General features: G+C 34.2%; 1 protein-coding gene across 47 annotated transcripts in view; it reads left to right on the forward strand.

Annotated features, from left to right (window-relative positions):
* MBNL3 (muscleblind like splicing regulator 3) overlaps positions 1-19,758 on the forward strand; it is a 103,642-nt gene that overhangs the window by 62,575 nt on the left and 21,309 nt on the right. For 33 of the 47 annotated variants that reach the window (XM_025039616.1, XM_025039617.1, XM_025039624.1 and 30 more), the window contains 2 exons: positions 15,125-15,145; positions 16,327-16,491. In XM_025039616.1, coding sequence (XP_024895384.1) covers positions 15,125-15,145; positions 16,327-16,491 — 186 coding nt within the window. Of the gene's footprint in view, positions 1-9,370; positions 9,404-9,430; positions 9,504-12,406; positions 12,434-15,124; positions 15,146-16,326; positions 16,492-19,758 lie in introns of those variants that run through there. The other 14 variants (XM_015596845.2, XM_025039645.1, XM_015596843.2 and 11 more) reach the window with 5 other exon arrangements.

The raw sequence follows: 19,758 nt of genomic DNA on the forward strand, positions 1-19,758 counted from the left end.
GAAGGAAGGAAAAGAAATTCGGAGACATCTATTGAGAAAAGCTTTACACTCTAAAATACTTCAGCTATAATAATAATATATTTGAAACAAAACCACAAGGGATGTGTAATGAATAAATAACATACTAATGCAAGAGGAAGGTGCTAGAGGAAATAAGACACTCCAGAGAGAATTATTTATGCCATTTTTATCACACATTTTCCACTATAAACTTCTCATCTTTTCTTGAAGCAAAAATAAAGAGCTGTGATTAATTATATCTCAGAAAAATCTCATTTTCCCCATCACGCTTGCTCCTTCTCCTTCTCAATAGCACCACTAAATATGCACCCCCAGTTACCTTTTATTTCTACCCCATGATTTTTCTTTGATTTCTATTCCAGTATGTCCAGTGCTAGAGCCCCTTCCAGCAACATTTTTCATGCCTCTGCAATTGCAGGAGAGATAAGATATGTAAACTCCTTGTGGGCAGGTTCTGAAATGTCCTGTTCTTCTTTCTGTCTTCCACAGTATCAGAAATCTTTTTACAGAGAGGTGTTTATTAACCAGTATGCTTTCAATAAATGTCCTATTTACTATGGTTACCAGAAAGCTCAGAGCTACATGTATGAGCCAGCTAAAACAATTCACCTTAGCCTAGGTTTTTGATGTTTTTGATGTGTTTGTTCTTATCAACCCACATTCGCCATTATGTCACTCTTACTCTCCAGGCTTATAATAATGATCTTATTGGAAACGTATTTTTTCTTGCAAGATTTTTCCAAGCCTTTCTAGAAAAATGTAGTTGCATAACTAGTGAGAGAGCAAGAGAGCAAGGGAAGGGGCTACTTCTGTTTCTGAATTTCTTATTCGCAGTTTATTAAGCTGAGTGTTTTTCATTTAGATGTGTTAATGCGTTACAGGCATTCTAGTAATGCAAACTGAGAGGCCTCAGTTTTTTTTTTTAAATTTATTTATTTAAATTAGTTTCAAGTATATAGTACATTGGTTAGACATCTATATAGTTCATAAAACAATCCCCCAATTGATTCCTCCCTCCCCTGGCCCTCCACCTAGCCATCATATTAATGCTAACTGCATTCCCTCTGCTGTGCTCCCCATCCCCGTGCCCAACTATCAACTACTAATTTGTATTTCTTTATTTAATAGGCTTCCAGTGATACTCAGAAATAGACTAAGTGCTGATGAGACTACTCTTAATACATAAACAAAAGAGTAACAAATACTTGGAACATTTTAGACAGTGTTTATTTTCTTTACAATGAAAAGAAGAAAGTGTTGTCTGAGATGTACTGTTTCCTTACTGCATCACTGCAGGGTGCAAGTGATGAACTTGGTATTCAATGCTTGCTTTGAGGTTTGGGAATCTATCTATACTTCAGTTTCTGTTTGTCTATGCTGAAATGCCGTGATCAGCATTGGATTGTTTGCTTAGTTGATGTGAAAAGTATTTCCCTCCTTTTAGTTTGTCTTCTAGGTTTTTTGGGGGGGAGGGAGAGAGGAGTGAGGAGAAGGGGTAATGGTTACAACTGAGTGTGATTTCCTCAGTGCATAAAAACATTAATTTATCGAAAAACCGAGGAGCATTTACTACACAATTATTTATCTGCTTAAATTTGGGTACATAGCACATATTTAGAAAAACACTCTGGGGAGGTCCGTAGAGCAAATGTAAGCAACGTGTCATACAGAACTTTTATATATTTAACTTTGCAACTAATACCATTACTTTGTAAACAGAAAATGAATGTTTCCATAAAGTAGTAGAGTAGAATTTTGAGAAGTCTTTTTTTTTTCATGACTTAGACTGGCCCTCTCTTACTATGACTGTTAATATCATTACTGAAGTCAGAGATGTGGAATTAAGATATCAAAATCCCTTCGATATGACCTTTTAGAAAATAAATTATTAGTAACATAAGAAAATGCTAAGTAAACACTAAATCCATTGTTTGATGGGATAGTATTCCCATAGACCAGAGATTCTCCCATAGACCAGAGATTCTCAAAAGAGTTGTTGGAAGACTAGCAGCACCAGCTCCACCTGGAAACTTGTCAGAAATGTAAATTCTCAGGCCCCACCCCAAACCTGTTAAATCAGAAACTCTGAAGTGGGTCTGAGGATCTGTGTTTTATGAAGCCTCCCTGGTGATTCTGATGAACACTAAAATTTGAGAACCATTGGTTTAGAGAAAACTATGACGGTGTAGGAGATTATCAACTAAGAAATTCTTAGCACTCTGTATAGTTTCTTCAATACTTCTTCCTTTCTTCCACATTTTTTTTTTCAAATGGCTTCATTCTTGGGTTATTGTTTATGTTTAGATCTGGTGGGAATAAAATGGTGTCTGTTCTGGAAAACATATACTTTAAGAAGCTTCTATTTCTCCCCACCCCCAAGGAGCACCACGATGCTTATTAACTGATAAGGCTCTGAGACATATTGCACAAAAGATAGCAGTTTAATTCTGCTTAACCCAACATTTCTCAAAATCTTTGACCACAGAACTCTATTTTTGTGGAGCATATAAAGACTTCTCATGGAACATTACATTGCAGGTAGCTGGGCAAAAATAACATCGATGTCTAAATTTATGAAACCAAAAAGAAAAAAATAATAATTATTTGTCTTTTATAACACTTCAGAAAGATTAGTGGCTTTTTTAAAACCCTAAAAGCTCTATTGTAGATGTTGTTAGCTGCTACAAGTAGACTTTCAAAACTTTATGTGCAGCAATTATGGGGACATAAAAGACTATATATATAGATATAGATAGATAGGCACATATATACATATATATGCTTGTATATAAAACGTATTATATATTTATTAGTTTTTACAATGGAAATATATATGTATGTTCATGTATATCATATATTCAAATGTTTCACATTTATATGAGTCAATCTTGGCTTCTATGAGGTTGGCCTATTGAGATAAAAATAAGAAAAACGAAAAATTAGCTTAAAAACTTGTAAACAGTTTTATAATGAGATTCAATTTTAATATTTTACCAATTATATAAATAATATTCAAGATCCCTTTGCTATCATTAATTACTTGTTAATACTATAAGCACCGTTAACATCTTCTCTTATAGTCTATCATTTGTTTTGCTTTATCCTAACTCACCAGGAAAAAAAATGACTTGCCTGATTTCTTTTTATCATTTTAATATATGTTATAAATAAAATATAATAGCAGTTGTGGCAAAGTAAAATCTTTTTAAAGTACCCATCAAAAAGTATTATGCTCCAAACTTTTTCATATAATAGAAGTTACTTTAAGTGTTTATTCATTATGATTCTAAAGTGAATTTTTATTATGGGAGATATTAAAGTAAGAAGCTGGTGATGGTAGAAATATGTCTCTTGATTAGATAAACTGGTCTCCTAAGTAAGTACTGGCTTATTGCCAGTTCAAAAAGGAGCAATAATTCTTTTATCTTTTCAGTTATTTGCAAGTATAAGATAAAAGCCTGAATCGGCTTCTTTATCCTCTGCTCTTTCACCTACCATACCACTGAGCTCTGGGAGCAGTTCTGAGAAGAGAAGTGTCCCTGGCTCTTTAACATTGTATGTAAATTTCTTTTCTAGGCACATGATAATTTATATTTCATTGAATCAAGAATTACTCACATAATAATGCATTACTTTTGTGGAGAGGTAAAATCATAAAACATAGTTCATAATGTCATATTTTTCATACTTAATTCACAGTAGTTTTGTTATAAAGAAACAACAAAACAGACTTTACTTTCAAAACATACTAAATTTCACTTTCCTTTTTATTCATTCAAAATACCTATGAGGTATGTAGGGGCAGAAATTATTCCTAGGCAAACTGATTAACAGAACTGGAAAATAATTTAGCCATGATCTAAAGGTAATTAGAATCTAGGGTACTTAAATCCCAGTCTAACAGTCTTTCTAATAAAATACAGAATTCATATTAAAATTTAGATTTATTTCTTCTTTGTCTAGGAAAAAATACATGAGAGAAATCAAATTATGAATATCATCAGCGAATATCTATAACACTTCATTTTTTAATAGCTGTGGGAAAAAAAACTAAATAACAAGTTATATTGGATAGAATTGATGTTCATATTATTGAAGTGTTTACCTGATGTATGTGTATACTGATTTGCATTTGAAGTCTTTAGTATTATTTACTTAACCAAAAATAAATTGGCAAAGAGAAAAAAAAATAAACAAAGCTGTTGTTCATAATGCAGAGTTAAAGCACTGAAAAAGTCAAGCCCTAGTTTTCATGGCCCACAAATCATTAACCTATTTTGCACCATCTCAAAGTCTATACGTTCTCTGGTCATTTAAATCAAATCCTCATTAAAACTGAGCATTTGGTTGTGTAGTTTTTTGTGAGATAGTGTGTGTAGGATATGCGAATTCTCATTTGTAGATTCTTTTAGTGAAATGAAATGCTTCAGAAGGAGACTTTGTATGACTTTGGATAACATTGATTTTTTTGTCATTGTTTGGAGGGTTTTTTTTCTGCTTCGTGATTGTGTTGAAGCTACAGAACTCAGACATCTGTGGTCTGAGAAAATCTGCTTGTAAATGACACTACTTTGTTTTTAAAAGATGCTTCTTTTACGTGGTAATAATAGTCACAAAATGCACACAACCAACTCTTTCACCGAACCCCACTTCCATTCCTTCTCTATGTCCATTAGGTTTTGCTGAACTGTTCTTTTGTCAGGTCATGGTTGTTTGTGTTTAAACTCTCATAACCCAACTCCTGATAATATGACACTGCTTTTCCTAAACCAACTGGCAAAATTCTATTGTGCAAACATTTACTAAAAAGCTGAGCTAAGAGAGGACTGGTTCACACTAATTATTCTGCTTCGGTAAGGATGAAAGACTTAATGCATATAAAGCACTTTGAACAGTACCTAGCACATGGTAAATACACAATAAAGCTAGTTGTGATTATTCAGGTGGACGTGCTATAAAAAAAATGGACATTCTGTAAATGTGTGTCAACAATTGCCACATGCCAAATAACATGGGCTAAAACTGTACATACAATTATTCTCCAGCTCCCCATAAATGGTCAAAATTAATTCACTTCTAAAAGATCATTTGACCCTAATACTAGAATCTAGTATACAAAGTCAATGTAAAACATGAAACAAAATAAAATCAATTAAAAATGCTCCAGTTATCTTCAGTAGAAAAATAAGTCTCCTTCTGAAGCATTTCATTTCACTAAAAAATTGGCACACTGATGTTTCAAGCTACCTAGTTTATTTCACTCTATTATTTTATAATTTTTTTTTCTAGAATGAAATTTTATTTACCTTATATAAGAGACACATAAACTAGACTCGTTTTATTTTTCCAGAAAAACATGTTTTCTTAAGTTTTTAAATTTTATTCTAAGTTTGAAAGAAGGCTCAATGAAGCTACGGTAGATTTTATTTTATTTTTCCCTCACAAAAATAAAGAGTGCACTAATTAAATGGCATTTATTAGACTATCACCATGATCCTAGAAACATTTTTTGTGGTTAATATAGAGGGTATATGTTTTTAAAGAACACTACATCATTATAAGTGTACTATTCTCTCAAGAACTCTTATTCCAGATGTTGAAACTGACTTGAGGAGTTCAATGAACAGATTTTAAAATTACTAATTAACTTTTTCTCTTCTCTGCTTTATTTTTTATTATTATTTTTTGTTTTAGATTTGGAGATAGGCATTCTTTGGCAGAGATCATATTTCAAATTCTTTGTAAGGATATGAGACATTTATGGTTGAGGGATTGATTTATTTTAAAACATAAAACCTCCACTTATCATTTTATCTTCTTTAAACTAACCTCATTTCTAGTTACATTGTTTGTGAATGGCCTTGTTTAGTTCCTTAAATAGCAGGAACAGTTTCAAAATCATCAAATATTAACTTCCCACTGAAAGCAGGTGAGCTTAACAAGGTTACTCTATTTACTAAGTTAGACTGAGAGAGGAACATTTTAAAATATATATTAAAATAATCTCAGTAGTTTTATATAGAACTTTGTCAATTCTGTTCATAACTCTGAAACACATTTTGAATGAAAGTTAATATACTTGGTAGATATTCAGACCAGGCAGAATAGATCTTTATTTTTAAAAGAGAAAGAATTTGTATTAATAAATTGTTTTCTTTATGTCTGCAGAACAACAACAAAAAAAAACAGTAAGTTGACCTAGTTTTCACATGCTTTTTAAAAGAATCTCTTGGCTAAGAATGACGCTTTATTTAAATAAAGTATGCATTTGGAGTTTGGAGCTTTTGGGGAGAGATTTGTCTGATACTCTAAAATGCCTACAGTTTGAATGACAAGTTAGCATAAAGTTTCAATAAGACTTTTGGTGATAAAAATATACATGATCAATAACAAAATGTAGACGTATTCTGTACCTTAAAGTATTTTAATGGTAGTCCATGACACCGAGTAAATATTTCTGCTTGGAAATTGCATATTTGGTGATAGTTTGGTAGTTGGGTAGGAGTGTGAGGAAAATGCTTATTTCAAAGTTGATATATTTGGTTCTATTTGGGATTTGAAACATGATTTCACACTTACGAATTTAGCAAGGCCCTGTAAAACAACTATTTTGATATTATGTTTTTAATTTTCTTTATCCGAAAGAAGACTTGTGTTCAGCAAAAGAGGGACTGATTTTCATCTTTAATTTCAAAATGCAGAAGTAAATCAATAACCATATCTGCCCTTCATATAACCTCTGGGTGGAAGGGTATAGAGTTGTAACTATTTAATTTATTCTTAGCAGCATACTGAGCCCTGCAAAGATAAATTGTTTAACTCTGAAAAATAATCAGTGCCTTTCTCACCTTATACTCTCTTTTTACTTAGAGACAGGAAATTTAATTTTGCCAAGTGGAAATCCTAAGGTTTAAGTTGAGTGGAAAACTAAGACCCTTAAGGAATTGAAGGGATTGCCAAATACGTTCTTACTTCCCAAGTTTTAGTGCGGTAAAAACTCACTTGAGACTCTTAAAGTCATGGAAACCTAAGGTAATTGGCATGGGTTCAAGGGACAGAAGTCACAGTGTAGGAAATCCAGTTAGGCAGAGAAGACTTGAGTTGTAACTTTAGAAGTTGCCAGACTGAAGCATTCAAACAAAAGAAGAAAAGCTCAGCAGCCATTTGGAAATATCTGACAGAACTTAGAGCTTTGGCAAGAGGAGTTGGGAAGATGACTGTGGGATCTTTCTTTGCAGCAATCATAGGAAAAATCACCATGTTGTTAGCTTTTGGGAAATCAAGGAAGCAGATCCTCTAATAGTGTTTCATTATAAAGTTGATGAGGGAAAAAATTGATTCCCTGTTGAGACCACTGTCTGTGTGGAGTTTGCACATTCTCAGCAAGGTTGCTTAGGTTTTCTCCAGGGACTCTGGTTTCCTCTCACATCCCAACGATGTGCATGTGAGGTAAATTGGCATGTTTGAATTGTCCCAGGCTGAGTGAATGTACGTGTGTTTGAGTGTGCCCTGTGGTGGAAAGATGTCCTGTCCAGAGTGGGTCTTGCATTGCACCCTGAGCTGTTGGGAAAGGCTCCAGCCAGTTGCAACCCTGAACTGGAATAAGTGGGTTGGAAAGAATTCCCTTACTTGTTTTGATTAATCTTTCTTTCGTTTTTTTTATTTTTTTATTTTTTAACTTTTTTAAAACTTTTTAAAAATTAAGTTTATTGAAGTAACATTGGTTAATACAATTATATAATTTTCAGGTGTACATTATAATTTGACATCTGCATATTCTATTGTGCGTTTACCGCCCAAAGTCCAGTTTCCTATATGTGAATATAGCTCAAATTTATTTCAATGTTTCATATTAGAAGTGTTTCAGGTCTTTATTTAGAAGTTTGGTCATGTTTTTGTGACCAGCAATATGCCGTAGGAACTTAACTCTTGTTTGTATCAATTAGTCTGCAGTAAAATTGTTTTTTATATAGTCGTTTCACTTAAAGTCTCAGTTTTCAAGAACCTATCAACGACATTAGGTGAGGACTTTCTGCATAAGCAAAAATGTTAAATGTCATTTCAATGGAAGATCCAGTTCTTTGGAGTTCTTTTTCTATTTAGGAGAAAAAAAAATAGAAATGAAAAGTATGAAGGAAAACTAACTTGACTTACAAAATACCACAGGGCTTAGTTTGAGCGTTAGTAGGAGGAAGTTGAATTAGATCACTATTTTCATGAGGATACTCTAATGAGATTGTTAAAAGATGTTTTGTGACAAAAAAAAGGAATGGTTTGTGTAATTAAACCATGTTGGGAAATGCTGAGTTAACAAAAGTAAGCAGGTTTCTTTACTGTAGGACATATAAGAGAGAACCTTTGGTGTGCTGTCAGTCGCCATGACAGGAATATAGTTTGCTATTTCTTAACAGTATTTAACCAGGAAACTCAGTTTTTGAGTCTTTTGGGGAATAGTGGTCTGTGGTACACACTCAGGCAAATGCTGGACTAAATGATCTCCAGGAGCCTTTCCGGCTTTACTATTTAATATTTCTATGATATATTATCTTTAAACATGTAAACTTCTCCAGTACAGTACAATTTCATTCTTTCTGACTGTACTAATTCTGAATCTTTGATAATTTCAACGAAGAAGTCTAAATTTGTAATGAATAAAACATAAATTTAGAACTATGTCTAAAAATTGATTCCCGAATGTTCATAAATTGCCACTTTTGTAATATACATATTTTGTAATGTAAGACTACTATAGGTTGCCATTTTTCCTGAATATATTATTTTGTTCCTTAGAATTAACCATGCCCCTCTACTTTTCCCTCTCTTTTAAAATGCATAATCAAGGATAGGCTGAAAAAGAAATCTATGCAAATAATGGCTAGTCATGCCATCTTTTGCTTTCTTTGAATATGTATCTGCCTAGATCTTATGTGTGCATGTAGAAACATGATACTTAAGCAGTTATTTTCCTGGGCTTCAGTGGATGACTTTTGCTTGAATTTGAGTATTTCACAGACAGAGCTAAAGAAAAAAAAGTTAATCTACCTTCCTCACGCCCCCCACACACATATGAAAACCTTAAAAACATAAAAGCCTCATCTTCCTGTAATAATTCATATGTTCAAAAGTTTCATATAAATTTAAAGTCAGGAGTTAGGTTCAGTGGTCACTTATCATATCCCTCTTCTTCCTAACCTAAAGGAGGAGCTCTGGCAGGCATCATTTGAATCAAGTCGTTTGAATATACAGTTTGCACCACTGTAGGTGGGAAAGTGGAGTGGCTGACAGAGTAGGGAGCCGTGTGAAGCTTTTTGTGGGAGGAGCTATGGAATAAAACCTGCTTTCCCCAAGAGTCAACTTCCTTAAATTCCTTGTAGCTGGTCAGGTAAGCTGGGGCTGAGAGTGCCTTCTGCTTTGCTCTGGGCAGTTGAAGCACAAGTAGAACGTGGGCTGATTCCATGGAGAGGGCTGCTTACAACTTTAAGGTAAAAGAGGTAAATTGGGTGTTGGAGAATTTGACTAGCTCACCTCACCAAGGTAGAAGAATAAATAGGAAGAGGGTTGACAGATAATGTATTGTTTTGAGCTTACTAACACTAAATTGTTATTTACTGTTTATCTGAAATTAAAATTTCATTGGGAGTCTTGTATTTTCATTTGATAAATCTGGCCACCCTAGATAGAAATCTTGGCAGAAGCTCTAGCCAGGAAGAAAAGGTGCAAGTAGCTGCTCTCCTCTTTGTCCTTGTTCTAAATCACTGTGGTAGGTGACTGGATTGAGTTTCCAGAAAAGGGAGGTAAGGGAACCCTAAGAGCAGGAGATTTAACTGACTATGGGCCGAGAGGGACACCTTTTATGTTGTTTCATTGCAAACTCTATGTAGTAAGTAGTCTTTTTAAGTTGCATGATTTTATGTGTATTTTCTTGGAACAATAAATTGAATGCCAGGATTTTTTTATTTCCCTTTTCCTGTATTTTAATGACATTTTATGTTCACAGCCATTGACTACTTTAAAGACAGCTTCCATGAATATTTAGCATCAGAAATGCCTTCTGACTTTTGGTAACTTGGTACCAGTGTGCTTCAATTGTCTCTGGGCTTTAATTTCATTCTGGTTGGCTGTTTTATAAACAGAGATGATGCATTCTTGAGGAGCTTTTTATTGAATAGATATTCAGTTAATATTTTTCTAAAGTGATTAAAAGCATTTGATTAAATCATGGGGGGAAATTGAAGAGGGGACAGGAAGCACATTTGGGGTATTGGTGAGGGACACTTGGTTTCACTGTGAACAGCAACTATGACTTTTTTGTGTGTTATTTGCTATTCAAAATTTTCAAATAAAAATTTCAAGTTCATGACTGTTTGAAAATGTTTAATGTGAATGCAGCTGAATGTGTCTCTTGAAGTACAGGGGAACATTTTTCTTATAAGTCAACATATGTAATAGAGATTCACAAGAAGTCTCCCACCTTATGTGATTATTCTAAAGCCAGGCAGGTATTCCACTTTTGTCCAAATATCTTCTGGGAATTTGACTTGCAGCTTGTTCAGAGATATGTGGAGTGGGGTGGAGCAGTTTGAGAAGGCAATATATTCTAAGCCAGCCCTGGAAATGCTGTGCTTCCCTTGGGCAGGCCCAGGTGCTGTTTAAATATGAATTTGCTACAGTTTCCTTTATTCAACACTGTGAGGCCCTATATCCTGGGGGTGCTTGTGACCACAAGCCTAGAATTAGATCGTGGTTAATGTCTATGTGCCTCATGGATTCCTGACACTTCTGGTTCAGTTATTCTAAATTTCCAGAATTTTTCAGCCATGATGGTCACATAGACTTATGAGTATATATTCATAGCAAAAAAAAAAAAATTAAAAGTTACAAATTAGCTGCTTTCTGAAGCTGAATAGAATAACGGTTCATTTGGAACAGACAACCAGAAACAGCTTAAGTCATGTGTTGGCTATTATTCTCTTCTTGGAGGAAGGAAAAAGAACTTATGAAAGGAAATACCAAGAGAAGGAATTAGGCTTCTACGGCAGACTTAGGGTTAGACCCTATAGATTATTTTCACAAAGATTATTCATTCATTCAGCAAATTTTTATGGAGCGGCCACAATTAACCAGGCACAGAAACATTCCAGGCGATTCAAAGATGAGGAAGATATAGTCCTGCCTTTAGATAAGCTCAAAGTCTAATGCGGAGATAGGCATGCAAACAATTTATCACAGTGTACACATTGATAAGTGCTACCATAAAACTGAGTACAAGGTGCAGCTGGAGGCACAAAAGAGGGAGAGATAAATGAAAGTGGGGGTGGGGAGATGGGCTAAGAAAAATTTTTACAGAAGAAGAGTCATTTGAACTGAAAATCTATACAGGGTAGTGAGAATCTGAAACTTGGCTTCTATCCATACTGAGCTGCTTATTAATTAGGACAAGTCATATCACTTCTTTGTCCTTCACTTTCTCTGTAAAAGAAAGATGTACAAGATGTTCCTTAAAATCTGTTTCAGCCCTAAATGTTTTGATTCTGGTAATCAAGTTATCTTAGTGAGCTCTTTCAGAACATTGGTGTGATTGTTGAGCCTATTCCTCCCTTCATCTTCTGGAGGTCGCAATTTGAAAGCTTTTTTGAGACAGGCAAGAAAATCATTCTGCCCTCCTCCCAGCTTCTTACCTATTTGAACTTGGTGTCTGACTTGCTCCAAAGTCATTGCCCTGTATATGTGTATTTGGGATGTCAAGAAAGCAGACTTCAACAGCATAAGGAAATTAGATGCAGGACTGACTGCAGTGGGAGAGTGTGTACTTGGCTGGCCTTCTCCATGAGGTCTATGTTGAGCCTCATTAATTTTGCCTTCAATATATTCAGGAAATGGTTTACTATAAACTTTAAAAAAAAATTCTTGTCTGCATCTCAAATTTAAATTAAAATTGTATATAAGATTTTAAAGATGCTCTTTATGCATGTATATCTATATTCATAGATAGTACAACATTGGAGGAGAAAGTAATGCAGATTATAACTATTTTTATAAAGACAGAACCCTAAAAAGAAGAAAGTGAGAATTTGCCATTAGTATGCTGACATCTAATACTCACTTTACGTTGATGTGCCTCACTCTTAGCTCTTTCAGATTATTCTTAGCCTTTAAAAGGTCTGTGATGGTTGTAGGAACCAGGAAACTTAATAGTATGATTTGTAATTCTAAAATTGCTGAGAGGCCATGTCTATGCAAGTAAGTATGTTTCATTGGGGCAATATAATCGATAGGATTTTTTCATTGAACATATTATCATTAAAATAGAATAATTTTTTTTGTAGAACAAATCATCTTTTCATTGCTTTTATTTAACATTTAACTTTTAACTCTTAATAGGTTAGCAGAGCAGCGAGATGTCTTTGAAAAGGTAATCCAGTTATCATTGTATTTGAGAGAAGGATTTTTCCCCCATAGTTCCAAATGTAGTTGAAGAAGCAAGTCATTTTGCAAACAGCTATTTCTGTTAAGATAAAGCTAAACATTACCCTGTTTAGCTTCCTAGGGTTCTTTTCTTATTCTGATTGATGGTAAAATTTTCTCTCACGAACAACAACAACAAAAATGTACATTTCAGAGGTTTTTTCCACCCTGCAAGTGCACAGAATGTCTTGTATCTGACAGACTCTCACTCTCATAGCTCCCAAGACTTAGGTGGGATTTAAATCTCTACAATGCTACTTTTCTTTCTCAGTCAAAGGCTTTGCACTCATTTGTGAAAAGCCTGAAAGTAGGGAAAAGGAAACAGATTGAATTTTGGAAGTGTTATAAGTGCTCTGCAACTTTTTTCTTTGTCTGTCATCAACTTTTTGATGCAGATGTATTTTAGAAATTTCATTGACCATTTTATCCCTCTGCTGCTTTTTGTGTACATTTTCAAAAAGAGTAGATGGGAAAGGGAAGCTGAGAGATTCATAGGTATAGTAGCACTTATTTCAGCAGAGAATCACTTTTCAATTTAATCACTTTATTTTCCTAATTCAGTTTCATAGCAAAAGACCAGAAGAGAATGTTTTGTTTTTAAGGCCAAAGAAAATCGAAAAGGAGTGAAATTGGAGCAAGCAGAAATGAGTCTGCACTCTAATCACCTCAATGCTTTTTAAAATTTTGTTTGTATATGTAGTCTTTGCTGCTGTTTTTAGGATATAGCCAGCTCTGCCAGTGGATGGCAACTGTCATAGGTATGTTTGCAGAGTCATTTATGACTATGAACTAGAAAGGTGATTACATATTGTGCGGGGCAATCCCTTCCCTGCCTCTACCCCATCCCATCTATACATGGTTACCAAAGCCTTAATCCCCTACAAGGACTAAAAGCAAATGAAACCAATGTCAAAAAAAGTTTGCCCCACCTCCAAACTTCAAGGAAGGTATTTTAGTATATAATTAAGTTTGGGATTCTTGAAGAATGAATACTATATGGAGGAGATTTATTATCACCAAATATCATGCATGTAAATATATTATCCTGAGTTCAAAAGTTGTTTTGAAAAAAAAAATTAAGGGGCTTGATTTTCTTCTGAAATATTGTGTTCCACAGATAGTATTGATATTAAATTATTTGGTCTTCTCATCTTTTGTTTGAATAGAAAATACAGATATTTTTGTCTTTTATAAGCTTAATTTAACAAGCTTAAGTCTCCGGTAAGGTAGTATTGCTATACATCTGCATTCTTTGTTATAGAAGTAAATTATAGATTCTGTCATTCAAAAGAGAATGCTTTATAAATCAAGTAAAATATCATAAATAAATGTATAAGTTTTTTTTAAATCTCATGCTGCCTCATATTCCATATTTTAGTTTTAAACTTGATGTAATTCGTAAATGTAATTCTCTTTTTTTCTTATTTCTGTATATCATTGTGCTTTGTAACAAAAAATATCATTATTTTCCCAGGGAAAAACTTAAGAAAAGTTATTATATGTAAAGGATAATTTTTAAAAGCACAAAGGAAGATAGTAATTATCTGTAGATTGGCAGAAAATGTGCTAAATACCACCTATTTTCTCCCTCCCTCCCTCCCCACTGATTGCTTTCAATGTAAAAAGTGTTAAAACTCTAAATTGTAACAAATGGTTAAATCCTAATAAATTCCTTTTCTTAAAAACAAAAAACAAAAAAAACTGATCTATTGTTTGGAATTTCTGAATTTAAGAGACAGTCTTCATTACACAGTTTTTGTTTTTTGTATTTTTTTTTGGAAGGGAGTTACAAATTGTTCTATGTAAGTGTCTATGGTTGTGTTTGCTACTTGTCTGGGAAAGCTATCAAGGTGGATTTGTAATCCTAAAGCCCTCCCGCTCAGCAGGTACCTAATTTCTTTTTTCACTGCTGCTATATTACTGTTCCAAGGTATGGGAATTGGAGCAAGGGTCCTAAATGTATGCAGAAAGAGGAAAAATAGTCTAAGGAGAAGAAATGTCAGGAATGAGTTATTTAGATCTGGTTAGGGGGCAGGATTTCCAAATGCTGCTGCAGTTAGTCATAAAGAGGACAGAAATTCAGAAGAAGGGTCAGAGGTAGAGACAGAAGTTTAAGATCTGAGTAATTACTGTGATAGATGAAATTTTGCAAGAATTTCATTTCTCCAGGCAAAAGAGATTGGAGAGAAGAGCAGAAGTTTTAGGACTGTACTTTGGGAAAATCTTTAATGTTAGGGTGTGGCAGGAGGAAGAGAAACGCTGAAGTATAAACAAACTAGCAGGCTTGCTTGTGGAAGCCACCAAGTGTCACTGCTTCCCAGGGCTGTTAATTCTAAGCCAGTTAACCTTAGCTATGCTAGGTGGAGGGCAAAGAATCTGGGGACTAAAATTTTTGTGACTGTCTTTGCCTTGGTGCAGGTTGTGGTATATGTAAAAAGAAGCTTATATTTTCTCTTGGGAACCATATCAATGGGCAGGTGGAAGCCCTCCATTATTATGACTTTTAGCGCATATAAGAATTTCCTTACAGCCCTTATATGTACTGAAATTATGTCGTTATTCTTAGGTTACTTTTATGAATTCAGAAAGATTGGGTTAATACCATTCTCTTACTACCAATAAATTCTTCCTTTCCCAGGATTTGCAGAGAAATGTAAAGGTACGTTGAAACTAAGATATTATTTGATTTTATAAATCATTTAATTTGATTTAAAAGATTGATCAGTGGGAGAAACAAAAGGTCAAACCTGATGGAAACTAATAGTCAAACCTTAATTTCTCAAGCTATGTTTTAAGTTGTATTCAGCTTCTTGCTGTGGGAGGTAAAATAATAGAGCCATCTCATAATCTAACATCCCAGTAATCTAACATTTAAAAGAGCAGTTGCAGTGCATCTGGTTTTGCATTATACATAGCTCTATAAAGTTTTGAAGGAATCACCTTGATTCTCAGTGAAATATTGGAATGTTTTAATAACAAGATAACTAAATATGGAGAAGTGATTGTATAAATCATTTAAGCATTATAAATAAGGAAAATTCATAGCGGTGAAAACATTTGATGAACTAACTAATTTTCTCTTGGGAATTCAGGTGGTCTAGTGACTTGCACTCTTGGGTCCAAACAAAAAAAAAAAGAGTTGCCTTTTTTCCTCCACTGGAAAGAATCTTATAATCTGTGGGAAAAAGAACCGCTTGCAGTTGTGCTTATCTTAAAAAAAAAAAAATATGTATATAGTGGACCTAGTAATTTAAATGAGAGAATCATTAGCTGCTTTGCATAGTGCTCATGAATTAAACATAACAACAGGTCACATTTGACAATGTAATAAATATCTGTCCAGTGACATCCTTTGCTACCACATAGTAAATACCATCCATACTCAACAGGCATGTTAACAATTAGGCAACAGTAAAAACATGTTTGATTCCACAGAAATGACATATTATCTTATTTGGAAGTGCTTAAACCATCAATAAAACATCCAACTAGCTGAGACTTCAACATACACTTTGGTCTCAATTATCCAAGTGATCTAGGGCCATTGCCTCTGGAACCTAAAGAACAACATGGCTGCCAGGTGTAGAGATTTATTCTTTGGCTAACAGAATGTCAGTGGATTTCGAGATGTTTCTCACATTGCATAGATTCAGGAAAAAGAACTTTAGAGCCAAAATTGTCCAGAATAATGGATCTAAAAGTTATAAAATATATCTATGTGTATACAGTTATTTAATATTTCCCTCAATTTTCTTGAGCACTTGATATACTTGTATTATTCTTAGCCAGACCAGATTTATAGAAATATTAATGAAAATTTGTCTAATTCTTCATTTTTAGGGTCGGTGTACTAGAGAGAACTGCAAGTACCTTCACCCTCCTCCACACTTAAAAACACAGCTGGAAATTAATGGACGGAACAATCTGATTCAACAAAAGACTGCTGCAGCTATGTTTGCCCAGCAGATGCAGTATATGCTCCAAAACGCTCAGATGTCCTCACTTGTAAGTCACAGCATTGTCTTTGAAAAATTGTGTATGTGTGTCTTTTTTTTAATGAATATATATCTACATTGGAATAACCTTGCAGGGCCTTTGGGAAGTTAGTTACAGGAGGATTTAGGGCACAGGCTAATATGTTAATTGACGATACAAAGCTGTCCTGCATGTGAAGGGAGCAATCAGGTGTGTTTGTTTTAAAATCTGGGTTGTATTTAAGCATGAATTCAGTTTATAGAAGAATAGTAATAAAGGAGTAGGGGCATTTTAACATGAGGGGTGGTTTGATTAGTATTGCGTGTAAATCTTCAAATACTAGGATATTAATTCAAACCATCTTTGACAGTGGTTTTATTGTTGCTCTTTAGCAGACTTTTTATTTTGAAATAATTTTAGATTTAAAGAAAAGTAGTACAGAGAGTTCCCATATTACTTCTCACTCAGTTCCCCCAACTATTAATATCTTATATTTCCATGGTATATTTTTCAAAACTAAGAAACTGACATTTACACATTATTATTACATAAACTCCAGACTTTATTCAGACTTCACCATTTTTTCCATTAGTGTTCTTTTTCTGTTCCAGTGTCCAGTGCAGGGTGCCACAGTGCAGTTATTTGAATCCTGTCCCCTCTCTCCTTTGGTCTGTGACCATTTCTCAATCTTCCCCTGTTTACCATGACCTTGACAATCTTGAGGAATACTGGCCAGATATTTGATGGTGGTTTTAACTTAATGTAGCCATAGAGTCTCCCTTTGCAGAAATTAAAGATAATTGTGTCTTTCAAGACCAGCGTCTAGTATTTTTGTGGATCGGTGAGTTCTACCAGGTCTCAAATTTAATTCAGTGGTGTCTTATTCTAATTCCAGCTGGCCCACTTCCTTTAAATCATATCAAAATACTAATTTGGAAGAATTTTGTTATCTTTGTTACCAATTTCATTAGTGACTGTAATAGACACACTGAAAGTTGAAAAATGTATATGGTATTTTGATGCAATGAAAATATGGGAGTAGGTCAATCTGTGCTCAGCAAAATGTATCCCATTATAAAATTGATTCTCAAAGAGATCTGTGTAGATGGGCACCCCTTAATTAATCCATCTTTATAGACAATGCACAAAACAGGTGGTGGGAGCATTGATGAGTCACTAAAATTTTGCATCATGATTCTCTTTTTCTAGATTTCCTAGACAAATTTAAGTAAAACAAATAGATTTCATGTTCTATACTATTAGTTTGCCAAAAATATTTGCCTTGGAATTTAGTGCTGATTAATTACATTATAAATTAGTTCTCAGAAGTTCACCAGTGAGCTCCTCAGATGTCCTTGGCCTTCAGGATTACTTTATAGGGTCAAATTCCTTCTTCAAATTCTTTCCTGGGCTTTCACACACTGCAGTATTTCTGTTCCTTCCTACTCCTAAAGGGGTATGAAAAAGAATCTTCTAGATACTGAGAACAGTATGAACAAAGCCACAGAGAAATAAATGTGCTTGGTGACTCCAAAAATGTGAGTAAGTGGGGAATAAATTGAGGGAGCTTTTCAGCCACTGTTACTACTCTCGGCCTCTCTTAGGCTGTCCCAACTTCAGACTAAACAGAATAAGAGCCAGATTTTATCACATACATGAACCCAGCATTTCCTATAGAGCTGGAGCATGTATCTTTTCACAGGTCGAGGGACAGCATCAGGGCACTAATCAATGCCCTGTTTCAGGGAACCAGAGAGCAAAGCCTGTGGTAAAGTAGGGATAAAGACAGAAGGCTGACTATTCATCATCTATTCAGCCTCCAGTAAAGTCTCTCCATTTCAAGCCTCAACCCTTCATGCATTATTGATCATACTGGCTTACACTAGAGAATAGGGAGTGGCTTTTTTAGAGTCTAATAACAGAGACATTGAGTATTCTGCCCTCTTGTGCTTTCTAATTTGATTCTCTGTGCTTTCTATAATAGAATACAGTTCTCTTAATTCCTCAGTGAGGGCGACTTCAGATTTCAGGCTGCAGAACATGACTGATATGACTCACAGGAATACAATTTATTTTATAGCATATCACAAGATACATCACTTAGATACCACAGGGAACAATTGGAAATTGCTTTTCTAACTTGTAGATTATTTAACAATAGCTGTTATGATGCGGTAAACTGATAAAAGATTAATTTCTGTAGTTACTATGTGTACAAAAAAAACTAACCCCACAATGGTTGATGTGATCCTCCTTTGTGGTCTAGAAAGCTGCTTTGGAGGCATATTGTAATTCAGCTAGTGACAATTTTAAGTGACACTAGTCTGATTCAAAAGAAATGTTCTTAATTACAGATCTTGATATTACTATAGAAGTAACATATGCTTTCACTTAATTTCTTGGATACCTATTCTCCCCAAACAATTCATTATCCCTTTTAACATCCCCCCATAATCTGATTATTTTCCCTAAAATAGTCAAGCTTTTGTTTAAATTTCAAGTTCTAATGTTTGTGTGGTTGCATATTAAGACCTGTTTGATATCACTGACTTGAACTTCATGTCTCTACACAAAGCATACTTTGATCTGTTTCTAGGGTACCAGAAGAGCATATCTGCTTTTGAAAAACTGAGTATAGTTTGCTTATTATAAGCCCTCAGATAAAGGAAATGTCAATCTAAATTTGAAGGTAGCTAGAAAACAGCTTCTATTTAGTGTGACTGAACAATGAATAAAAGCCACACCTAGTCAATTTGGGTGGAATGCTTGCTGTAGCAGGCAAGTTTATTCACTGTATTTAACAGGCCTGAATAGACATTTGCTAGTATAAAATTCCACCTCTGAAAGCTTTTGTTAGCTTTATTGAGGAAGTTTAGCAAGTGAGACAAAGGGTGTGACTCCCTGATATTTTTCAAAGCAGTTTAAAAGAGAGTTTCTGATAATTACAGCAAAAAAATTGTAAGTTTAAGAACATCCCATGGCGTAATTAAGAGGAAAACATGAGCACCGTAGAAGAATTTTAGAAAAAGACAAAACACTGGATTATTCTCAAACAAAGCTAATGTTTTAAAATTTCAGTTTCACAAGTTAAAATTTCAGTTTCACAAGTACAAATTTTCATTACAGGAAGTAAGAATTCTCACTGCTGGCTTCTTTAAATAGGAACTAAGAGGTATTATTACTCTATGAAACTTTAGACTAAAACAGTTTTAAATGAATAGAAGTAAAATTACAAAATATTTAATAGTTAAATGACTTAAAGACAAAAGGATAATATCCTTTCCTCGCTGAGGTACA

This window comes from Pteropus alecto, unplaced genomic scaffold, assembly GCF_000325575.1.
Source record: "Pteropus alecto unplaced genomic scaffold, ASM32557v1 scaffold19, whole genome shotgun sequence".
Taxonomy (NCBI): Eukaryota; Metazoa; Chordata; class Mammalia; order Chiroptera; family Pteropodidae; genus Pteropus; species Pteropus alecto.